This window comes from Falco punctatus (assembly GCF_963210335.1).
Source record: "Falco punctatus genome assembly, chromosome: 3".
Lineage (NCBI taxonomy): Eukaryota > Metazoa > Chordata > Aves > Falconiformes > Falconidae > Falco > Falco punctatus.
The window spans coordinates 62,265,199-62,277,444 of record NC_137582.1 but is presented as its reverse complement, the minus strand read 5'-3'; the positions used below and the strand labels follow the sequence as shown (position 1 = coordinate 62,277,444).

The following is a 12,246-nucleotide window of genomic DNA, read 5'->3' as shown; positions in this document are numbered from 1 at the left end:
AAATAATTGTCTTTTCAGAATTAAATTCACTATTTTACACTGTAAGCTATGCAAAAACATGTTCTAAAAGAGGCAAATGCATGTGGAAAAGGTGAACTTTTTCTGTATATTTCAAAGTTGAACCTGTCCTTAAAAATATTGAGATAGGAAGATCTAGAATCAAACACAAAATTTGATACCTGTTTCTTTTCATTTTTTTCTGAACACATATTACATTTCTTAACTGTGGATCATTTGTCATTAGGTACAGGACCTCCTATGGCTCCCAATCTCAGTATTTCTACTTTAATTGTTGGGGGCCTAAGTAGATCCCTGAGCTCCTTTCCTGGAACACAAATTTAATTATTTACTTATCATAAGTATGAACAGTTAACAGTTGTGGTTCAGTGAGTTTGGAACAAGAGGAGGAAGAAATATGTTGTTACACTTTTGTTAAACAGAGTAGTGTTTTACTACAGCAAAAACCCTACTTTATTTTTATGCTTGAACAGAAGGAATTCTTTCATCCTAAAACGCCCCCCCCCCCCAACACAAACACAAACCATGTATTTTAAGAAAGAAATCCTGAGCCTCATAGAAGAGCTGTACTTTACGCAAACGACTCCAAGTTTAGCCCCAGTTGTGTTTTCAGTAAAATCAGAATATTTATTAAAGGATTAAAATTAAGGAATTCAAGAAAACCATGGTGGAATTTTACACTTCCATATACAGTGTAGTTCCAGCACATATTATCAATTTGAGAAGTTTGGGGATATGTTGGTTTAGGGTTTTTTTTTTTTCTTTTTTTTCTTTTTCCCCAAATTTGCCTTATACTTGCTTGTAGGATGATCCCAGTTATAGTTCTGTATTTTTGAAACTCCACAGTTAAAGTAATGACTGATTATTTCTGAAAGCAGTACTGGATTGACTGATCCATCAACAGCAAACTTAATGCTTACAGAGAGTAAGAACAAAATAATACCGAACACTGAAGTATATTCTTAATCTCTCGTAAGAAATGTTTGCAATTTTCTATTTTAACATTGACTAATGAGAACACTGGGGACTTCACTTGCTGATTTAAGGAAAACCAGACATGCTTATGCTACATTTGTATGCAAGCAGGCATTTCATATGGAAGAAAAGGTATACTGGGCATCAGCAGAATCTGCTCTTAACATGAAAACAGCTCAACTTCAGTATCTGCTGTTAATTAATAGTTAGTATACAGCATAAGAACAAGTGCTATCACAAGAAAGAACTCTCATCTGTTACCTAATTCTCCCTAGTATCCACTACTTTTCTATATCAGTTCTATTGACAGTTTTAACCTTTGTGTGAAGACTGAGGAGTTGCCAACAACTACATTAGCATACGCAGCACTTTAAGCTGTCTTTCTCTGACAGCCTTCTCCATTAGTTTTTCAAGTGTTATTAATTCAGGGAAGTAATAATGTGGTTGGACCTATACAATTGAATCATTATCTGGCCTTCCAGATCCTTTCCACGTTTGTGAGAGTAAGACCAAATGAAGAATTACCCGTGTGCATCTTAGACTACAACAAACGCAAATGAACTGATTTTTAAAAGTCTAATTGATTTTTAAAAGTTAATGTTGACTTGACACTGTAGTAATGTTAAGTATCACTATCACAGGTAATTATAAAAACTTGTGGCTGTTCAATCTACCAAAATGGTAAACAAAGGCCTGAAGTAAAAATCTAGATAGAAAGAAAAATCAAGTGAAGCCATTTGAGTGGCAGTATCAGCGCATTCTCTTTTATTTGATGATATTTTAATGTAAAACTTTGTATATTTTCACACTCCTGAGAAATGGAAATATTGCAAATTATTTGAAAATCCAAACATGTAAGATGATGCTACTTTGTAACTCCTTTGGGTTACATCAAGTACTTGTAACCAGGAAACTTAAACGATTTGTGATCAAATAGGATATTAAAGTCGCAGCATTAACTGCATAACCCAAGCAAGTTTAACTATATATGAATCATTTTTATCATGTTTTTAATCTTTTATTTAAGTATTTATTCAGGATAAAGATTTTCTTTAGCCCCATGACACACTTCACTTGAGCAAGATTCCCAGTTACTTCAAACATTGAGACACACTCTGTGAAAACTAGCCCTCACCAGTTGTCGACACCAGTTTGAATCTGAATACCAGGTCTAATAAAAATGTGAAAAGCCTAACAGAAGTCTATGTAACTTCAAATTCTGACCAAAACCCAATTTTTCTCTCTTTCTTGTGTCTTTACTGTTTGAATAGAAAGTCCTGATTTTTAAGGAGAAAATGCGGAAGAAAATTAAAGTCATCAAATCGAACTCAAACTGCAGTATCTGAAAATGCAGAGCAAACCACATATCAGATTAATCTAAAGTAGTTTCCCTGTCAATGCCTACATTAACATTTCACATTTAAAAGCTAAATTAAAGAGTTTGCCTAATAGATAAAATAGCTTTTAAAATTATTTTCAAAACTCACATTTTAAAATCAGCACAAGGGACTACATTTGCACAATTCACTGTTTCATGAAGGTTCAAGAAAATACATTGCCTCTCTAAAACGTTCTTAGCAAAGGAAAAGTAATCTTCTGAAAATTCTCCCTTGTCCCCAAAACCTGGGTGAAGTGTTTAGATGTTCTCTATTAAGCAAATGATTTACATTCATTGGTAACTGGTTTGTATAGTCAAACACTTGACTATGGAAGTGGTGGTAGCTAACTGACTACCTGCTATATACCTACAGGTAACTGATCAGATGAGCTCGATCCAAGACATATCTTATGAAAAGCAACTTAAATTAACTACATTTTTGGGGAAGACAAAGGGTAAAGGAATTACGTACAGAGTGGCTTTGTAGTGCCCACCAAATTCAAGTACTTTATAAATACAACTGAACTTGAGTAAACACACGCTTACATAATACACCATGTTTTTCCACAGCTACCAGCATAATATGCCCTTAATATGTTCACTCTGATTACAAAGGACAAAATGAATCCCCATCAATAAAGGATTAAAAATGGTGCATGTCAATTCCTGTTAACTTTAGCAAATATCAATCAACACTTTGCCAAAAATAATGAAACCTTTCTGATACAGTGTGCGTGCTTCCATTTCTGTTGTAAAGCCCTTCTGCTGATTCCAACCTGGAATATGGAATTCAGATAGCATCTAAACTAGTCATCAGATGAAAATTTATCTTGATGCCTTTCATGACTTCCACAAAGAAACTACAGTGGATACTTGCTTTATTCACATTTATTAACTCTGTAAAAACTGTAGCGCTAATTTTTGCGATTTCTAGAATTAGACCACATCAGTCACCCAGGAATTTCTTCATAAAAATTTTGTAAAGTCTTTTAATAAAAGCCATGAAAGGCAACATGAAATTACAAAAGAAATCAGGAAACCTTTGATTTTGCTTTACATCAACTAGATAAATCATCAATGCAGTGCAACTAAATCAAATTAAAGAATAATTTTTTAAAAGTAAGTAAAACTATTGGGGGGAACTCAGGCTTTTAAAGGAATGTTAAAAGGCTGTAAAGAGAAAATAATTTGTTTTAAAATTTGTATCACTACTAAGTAAGATGTTCTGCTTACATTTTGTAGAAAGCTATGCAATTAAAAAAACAGCCAAGCAAAAACCCAAAATACATATCTGAGTCTAAACGTGAATCCCATCCTTACTCAAGTTCTTGGAATTTCAGTCATAAATTGCAATTAAGAGTATGATTTCACCCACAGGAAATCAGTATTTTCAAATCCACTTAAAGGACAATTTTCACAATTAAATGCATATTAGTTATTTTGTATGCAATTTAACAATGTCTATTCAAGCATACCAAATATGTCACAAATATAGTTAAATTAGTGCCTCATGAGTGTTGGTCATATTGTGCCATCAGTGAAGCTTTTGCATTTCATCAGGGATCTGTCTTTAAAGACTCATGATACAGTGCAGTCATTTTCCCCACACTCTGTGTGCAATGTATTTGAAATGCATCTTCAACTAAAATACATTGATTTTTATGACAAAGTTTACATGGCTAACATCATCCAAAAAACCCCACATCTGTAACTCATATTGCAACACTAAGGGCTATGTCTTTAACAGCTCATTACCATCCACATTGTTAAAAACCTTAAAATTGTCTCTTCCTTCATTCAAAGGAAGAAGGGTAACCCTTGTCACATTTTAGAATGTGCCAGAATTTACCCCAGAGGCAACACCTAAGCACTGCCAAAGTCAGCATTTTTTCCTTTACAACTGTTTTTCAGTAGGGACGATACAACTGCAAGTCTTGAATGTCTACTGATAAATACTGTATTCGTTTCTCTGGCTCAGAAGGCCTTATTCTATACATCAGCTATCAATTAAGAGAAGCAGTAAAGCCTAGCAAAGGATTCATTATTGATTACTACCCAAGTATTTATTTTTATATTTGTTCTTATCCAAAAATACTAAATGGGTCGAAAGTTATTTCAGCTGGAAACTTAGTTTTACTTTAATTTATCATTTACTTAAACTGGAGTAGAATCAAGCCCTGAAGCAGGACAGCACCTTCCCCCCCTGCCCCCCCCCCCCCCCCCCCCCCCCCCCCCCAATCTGTCTTGCTCACGCGTTTTCCTGGAGACAAGTAACATACCAAACCAACAACAACAACAAAAAAAATTATCAAAATTTAGCCAGACTATACATTTTATAAATATGAAACCTATCAATTGAGCAGAGAAGAAAACAGGAGGCAAAGATGAAAGTGATACACAAAGTATATTTGCTTCTAAATGAGCACTGATTTTTCTTTTTATAAGCTTGTAACACCTTTTTTTTTAAATTATGACTATTATTTGACACTACTTCAAAAAATGTGATGACAGTTTCAGAAATCCTACTCAGTTAAAAAAGTTATTTTTTTAATTTTAAAACAAAATGAACTTTGAATTGAGATTTTAAAATTAATTATTACTTGTTTCACAGTCCACTGGGTCCTGTTCTTTTCCCCTCCAACAGCAATAAGTTTTCCCCTCTATAAAATATCAGTGAATCACATTTGGCTAGATATAGTCAGCTGCTGTGAAAAAGAAAAATTTTTGTAAACGATAAAATGAAAATAAAAAATAACTCCAGCCCTATGAAAAGTCCACTTCCGTTTTCTTTTATCCCAGAAACCCAAAACCCCAGATGTACTATTGAGAACTGCAAAGGATATATGCCACCTTTTTTTTACTCAATCAGAGGTCAAAATTCCACCAACATCATCCCCCCCCAGCCCCCCAGGAGCAACAAACGCCTCAGAAGTGCAATACCTGCGTAAGACAAATATTTCATGTCAAACTTGCATTCCATTTCTAAAAAGAGTTTCTCATTTTCACTAACTTACATCTATCTACCAGTTGAGCAATTATGCAGTATGTGGGTGTACCTTGCAGTGGCTTTCTTAACATCTGCATTCTGTGTTAAATTCTAACTGTACAAGATGCCTGATATTTTTTCTTTATCTTGAACCTTCAAAGTGGTAGGTTTACCAGAGGCAAAACCACACACCAGAGAATATGAGTCATATAATAAAGAAACGACTCTTTCCCCTTCTCCTCCTTCCACCCTGGAGCTACAATAACCTAAAGACACTCTATTGTAAATGGCTTCTTTGGTAATATTGATAGCATGAACAACTCGCAATCGTTTAGCCAATGAATGAAGATGTTTTTAGTCCTTGCTGTATCCATAACAAATTGCTCTCAATACCATTTTAAGGCAAATTAAAAATTGTCCTACTGCAAAACCAGAATTCCTTATAATACTCAGAATGTCTATGCACTTGCTTTCATGTCATGCATAAACCATAAAACATTCTATGCATGTTATTATAAATAATAACAACACAAAAAGATAAAAATAATCACATATAAGATGCCTATGCAAGTTACTCTGACCGGTACCTCTCATTTGTCTACAACAGAGTATCTTCTATACAGAAATACTTAATTTTCTAGTGATTCCATATCAAAAGATGGCAACATTTACATACAAGTAAACCACTGCTCATGCCAACTACAATAAATACATCAGGAAGCATACCACCTTACTGGACCACCTTTTATGTGAGCTTGCACTCCAAAGTGCAGTAAGCATGGTAAACAACACTGGAACCACTCTATCCCTTTATATCCTTTTCTGTTGGTCGACTGTAACGCCCCAGACTGACATCCTGCATCTAATTCCAGGCAGGAAACCAGCTTTCAACAAAGTCTTATTTGACATGTCAATATATATCATTATACCAGAAATTTTGAAGAGAAGAACTAAATGCACAAACAGCATTTACAAACAGCAGCAAATAAATCAGTAACAAGAAAACCTTGCACCACTAAAACAGGTGCAACCACCACAGTCTCGTAAGAAAGTTAACCCAGTGGCAGAGCAGGCATAAGCTCTTCCCGTGACCACCTTCCAAAAAGTAAAAAAACCACCGTTTCACTAAATCAAAGCGAAGCAGCATCTTCCCCCTTGAAGCACAATAAATCAGCAGTTTCTATTCTTACCTGTGTATAGTCAAAGTCAGAAAGAGGAGCTATACTCTTGATGTAGTCCATTCGAAATTGGTTTTCTGGGTTGGCCAATGGAACTGGGGGTATTAAAGTGCTCATAGCTGAAACTATAGTCTAGAATTGGATAAAACAAAAACAAACACATTAATCTGGATAAATCTAGGATACAGGATCAATAGAAGATAATCCAATCTGATCAGCAAAAAGGGATTTCTCTCAGCACAATCTTGGAGAGCACAATCCTTATCATTTCCAGTACACCCAAGCATTTAAGAACAGTATAAAGTATGTTCTTACCACAATCGCATCTTTAACATTTTTCCGAATATCCAGTATTTTCTGTTTCTTTTCTCTGCATTAAAACAGAAATATTAACACTTTGATTTTTTTCTTCCAAAGCAGTTCAGTCAGTTGCATTCAATCTTTTTTTTTTTTCACTGATCGCTTGTTTATCTGCTCTTCAATCATTACAACATACTAACTGAAAGGAACAGCAAGATAAATATATTTTTCTCCTTACCCCTTTTCTTGCATAGTATGAAGGGCAATGCACATTCATCCCTGAGATATTTTTTTTTTTTAAACCAGACAATCACAGCCACATCTGCAAAGCCTTCCCTGATACAACTGGAAGTTATTCTTTCATTTCTACAGCATGCTGTAAACATGCTCTAAATTAACAACATGCAGTTGAAGGCCAACAGATATCTAAAATTAATGCTATGGATTAATAACAATTTCTGGCAAAGAGTTCTTCGGAGAGAAAATGCTGCAGCCTCAGAAAACAGCATGATTTCTAACAAACGTGTAAAATTGGTTTCAGTTTTACGCTAACCCAAATACTGGAAAAACAGCAGCCACTGTCATCCTGAATATGACTTGACATGTATTTTTGTATTACAGACAGATGCAATATTTGGTTATTTGCTTCTATGTAAAAAGTAGTCGCCATGTTGTTGCTACACAGGGGCCTGTCAAGCGCTGCAGTAGCAACAGTGTAAAATACAGTAAAGGGGCCAGAAGGAGAAAATGCAAATATACAATAGCAGTAATTTCCTTATTCTCACTCCCCTTCCTCCCCTCCCTCCCCCAAAACGCAGTGTCAAGCCACCAAAACACTGGGGATGAGAGGAGAAATTCCCTAGCCTGCTGTGTGTTAACCTGTCTCCAACATTTAATGAAAAATAAGTCACAAAGCGGCAGTCATTCTTACTCTGAATTAAATCCATTGACATGCAGGATTCGCATTTGTTTCACAATAGTGCTTTTTCCTGACTCACCAGCCCCTAAAAGAGAAAGAAGGAAAAGGAGAACATTGTGACACACGGTTCAGGCTGGGGGTTTGGGGTGGGTTTTTTTTTTGGTTGTTTTTTTTTTTTTTTTTTTTTTTTTTTTTTTGAACGCGACAGCATCTCCCACCTCCGGCAGCGTTTCTGTATGTATGCATCCATGTGGCTCAGGCGCTGAGCTCAATCTGGGGACGTCTCGCATACTGCTCAACACACAACAGCCTACATTCTTCATACCTAAGGCACAGACATGTCCCCTCTCCGCTGCGCCCTGGCGCCCAGGCGGGCTGGGGCAGATGCCCCCATCCTCGTCCCCCTCTCCCCGTGTCCCCCACCTCTGCCCCCTTCCTCCTTACCCAGCAGGAGCAAGCGGTGTGTCGCTTTATAAGCCAGCCTCTCTTTCTGCAACTGCTTCTCTATTTTTTTGTTGGCTTCTCGCTGCGCTTTCTCATCGATACGCTGATCCTCCGTTTTGCTGTTGCCCAAACACCCCATAGCCGCTGCTTAGGATGGATGTCAAATCCTTGCCTTTACAGATTTAGTATTTACAAAGGGGGGTGGGGGGGCGGGGGGGGTGGGGGGTGGGGGTGTGGGGGAAGGCAGAAGACAAGTCTTTATATCCGTGTGTCCCTGCGACGGCTTCTCTTCTCTTCCTCCCCCCCGGCTTGCTCGCATAAAATGGTCTCTGGCCGCGCTCGGATCGCCGCGGAGTGGCTCGGCTGGCTCCCCCGGAGAGATGCGGGGAGCGGGCGGCGGAGGCGGCCGTACCCCGGCAGGGAGGGGGTGGGGGGAGAAATCTGTGCAAAAATGCCTAACATGCAACGAGAGGGAGAAAAGGGCTCCTCCTGGAAACCAGCCGGGTGCCGCTCTCCTCTCTCCCTCCCCACCGCGCGCACAATCCCTATATTTCTCTGTAAAGGTCTATTTTTGTCTCCCTAACTCAGCACTGCCTCTTTCTGCGAGACCAGGAAACAGCCCGGCTACCGGCCCTACGCGCAGCGAAGCCGAAGGAGAAAGGTAAAAGCCGGACCGATCTACCTGGATCCTGCGGGGCCGCGGCCAGGCGGTCCCTGCCGCCCCCCCCGCCCCGGGCCGCCCCGCACCGCGCCGCCCCGCACCGCGCCCCAGCGCCGCCGCGCACGGCAGCCTCGGCCCCGCGGCCCGGCAGCGCTGCTGCCGCCAAAACCCGGAGCTGGCACCGCCGCGCCGGGACCCGCGGCCTCGGCCCTGCCGCCCCCCGCGGCCCTGCGGCGGGGCAAGGGGGCTCCGGGACGCGGCCCCCGGGGATCCGGGCCGTCCCGATATTTCCCCTCATTCCGCGGCGGTGCTGGACGGGCCTGGCGGCCGCCAGGACAAGGTCTGACGCTGCCAGGTCGGAAGCCCCGGCTGCCACAGGTGCTGCCTGCCACCCTCACCGGCCGCGGGCCGTGCCACCGGGTGGGTCCCACCGGCAGGCGTACCTGCGCCTATAGAAAATGCACACATACGCACAAACACCGTGCCTTGGCTTGCTAATAAACAAAGTGGCCCTTTCCGCGAGCTGTCACAGCAGCACATAGGTGGCTTTTCTCCTCTGAATGCTCTACACTGTGTCAGCTGAACAAGAAAATGAAGCTGTCCCAATGGCTCACAGCAACGTTTACCCCAAACGTAGTCACACGCACACTACCACCACCACCACCACCAATCTCAACGAGAAACCCCTGTGTTTCTTCTTTCATTTACCACCCAGAAAACTGCAGGTACTCCTTCTTGCTTCCCATCTCCCACCTTGCAACCCGGCACCTCAGTGCAAAAGCAGCGGTACAGCATCCGGCTCTTCCTGAACTTCCACTGCAGAGAAACCACCAGCACTACTCAAATGTGATCCCCGATTCACTGGGGCACAAAAGCACTAAAAAAAAGGATGGAAATGACACCTCTAAAGTCTGAAAATAGTTTCAGCATTTATCTCCAAATATTATTATTCCCCCAGACTTACGAAAATGGATTACTGAAAAATTAGTATTTTGATAGCTACATACGTGTGCGAAATTCTGGCCCTGATTAAAATCAAAGAGAGACTGCCATCAACTTCAAACAAAGTCTCATTTTTATCAAATGATACTCTCAAAGTCTTAAGATGCATATGGCAAAAAGAAACTAGATTTTACGAGCAGAAGGATCTCCCTCCTCCCCCCCCCCCGCCCCCCCAATTGCTCCCTCACTCTGGTGGGAAACACTAGGTCAAGGAAGAGGAACTGGTACTGTCTACTTGGAGCATACATCATAGGAAGGTGAAAAGGGCTGGATCCAGAAAAGAAACAGGTACTGCTCCAGCTGTGGTTGGGTACATGGAGTTTTCAGAGATGGCTGAATTCAACTGCCAGATATGTGTTTTTATGGTACTGCTTGATCTAGACTCTGGAAGCTGTTTTATCTTCCTTCTTACATAGGCGGGGTGGGGGGGTGGACAGACACACTACAGATAACAATTGAAGGATCTGCCAGGCTGAAATAGGTATTTTTAAGCATTACTGGACTGCATTTTTCAGAATAGACTACTTTTTTCCTAACTGGAGAGGCAAACGCCACCTCAGATACAGGTAGGTTTGGAAGCACAGTTCAGGGTTACCGCTGTTTTTTGGAGGCTGTCAGGCACAGGATACATGATGAATGGCTTTTGTGAAGAGCAGTCATGTTTGCTCTCTGGTGAGGCCCTTTGAGGGCTCAAAACCGAACAGGATTGCCTAGAAATCACTAACTGGGTCTGGATTTTCATAGTTCTTAAGTGTCAAAATTGTACTTTATGATGCACAAGGTGTGCATAACCTTATTTATTTCCTATGTAAATAACTCAGTTTGGGACCTAAATCCCAAATCTGGCTAGTGTCAGTTGGTCCTAGGAGCTAAATCTGCCTTGTTTCTTTCCCTCCTCTCCTCAGCAGTTTTCTTTCTGCACGTACTAAAGTTGGGATTTTTGGTGCAGATTTGTTCTCAGCTTTGAAAAGGCTCAGTGCCAATAAATAGGATTTGACAGGATCCTGGTATATCCTGCTTTTACCTTTCTCCAAAAGAGAGAAAGTGTTTCTCATTTCCTCTCTCCCCCTCGAAAAACCCCATGACCCTTTTGGGTCTCTTCCTCCTGAGAAAAGATCACACAGTTCAAGAATGACACGCGCAAGCAACCTGTGCCCAGAAAGAACTTTTGGCTGCAATTATATTCCCAACCCTCACTTTGCTTTTCCCAAATACAGCACTTATCCTGACACATTCGAAACTACAAAATCCTAGAAGCAATAATAAACACAAGGGAAGCTTTCACCCCTTTGGACACAGCATTCCACCCCCCCACCCCCCGACAGAAATCACAACTATCACATGAATATATGACTCCTCTGCATGCAGATCAACCTAAACAGTGAGCATAATCCAAATACCTGTCTCTATAAAAGGTTTCAGCATGCTGCTTTACCAAAACAGCTTCTAGTACAAATTGTACATGTGAATAAAAACAAAATCCCAGGCAAGGGAAAGGAGATTCTTCCTGCTCTTCCACTCTCTTCCCAGGCAACCAACATGGCGTCCCCCTCAAGTTCCTCGTCCTCGTGAGAATGAAGACTTTCACATTGCTTCTGCCACATCAGATCAGGCGACATATGTATAATACATACATTTATATATGCACATATATATACACATATAAATACACACTGAGTATGTACAAAAATAACATTCATCTTATGCTTTGTGCTCAAACTTGGTGTTGTCCCATTGTGAAACCAGGCAATACAGCATAAGCCCTCCTGGGGGGAAACCACAGACACCTTTATTTCCTGCTTTGCTTTGCAAGTTCCCACCTCAGGCTGCATTATTTGTGAGTCTCAGGCTGAATGTTGGGGAGCCCAAGTTGCTTCCTTGAGGCCACGTTTGCATTCTTGAACAGAAAAGAATTGACAAACCAATTGAAGCTAAGTTCAAGGAAGCAGACATACTGGGTGGGGTGGCCACCCCTGCCACAAAGCCACGGTCTTGTGTCTCATGTCCATCCTGTTTGAGCTAAAGAGGAACAGAACCCCAGTGAGAAATAATGGGGAGTTCCTACAGATGCAGCTCAAGAGACCCAGTTGTTCCTTGACCCTCTAATCCAGAGCAGGATTGATGCAGAGCTTTTCCTTGCAAACATTAGGTAGGGGTGGAGAAAGTTTCTCTACAGAAACCCTGCAGACCCTTTGCAGACCATCTTCCCTTTACACAGCCTCTATGGTGGCTTTGGTTCTGTTTCTCAAAAAAAGAGCAAATGGAAAGACAGGTGAAAACAAAAGCTTATGGGGGGAGCTAAGCAACTGGGCGAGATTCTTCCTGCTTGTCACTCTTCCTGCCTCAGCTTGCACATGAGTCTCTGAACTATCTGCGTCCCTGCCC

At 40.8% G+C, this 12,246-nt stretch overlaps 1 protein-coding gene across 2 annotated transcripts in view; it reads right to left on the bottom strand.

Moving 5' to 3' along the window:
• The window catches only part of GNAL (G protein subunit alpha L), a 194,119-nt gene that overhangs the window by 113,056 nt on the left and 68,817 nt on the right, over positions 1 to 12,246 (bottom strand). Inside the window, exons 1-4 of one of the 2 annotated variants that reach the window (XM_080378104.1) lie at positions 8,199 to 8,356; positions 7,767 to 7,839; positions 6,851 to 6,905; positions 6,548 to 6,667 (exon numbers count right to left, since the gene is read on the bottom strand). In XM_080378104.1, coding sequence (XP_080234230.1) covers positions 6,548 to 6,667; positions 6,851 to 6,905; positions 7,767 to 7,839; positions 8,199 to 8,337 — 387 coding nt within the window. In that variant the 5' untranslated portion in view covers positions 8,338 to 8,356. Of the gene's footprint in view, positions 1 to 6,547; positions 6,668 to 6,850; positions 6,906 to 7,766; positions 7,840 to 8,198; positions 8,357 to 12,246 lie in introns of those variants that run through there. The other variant, XM_080378103.1, reaches the window with a different exon arrangement.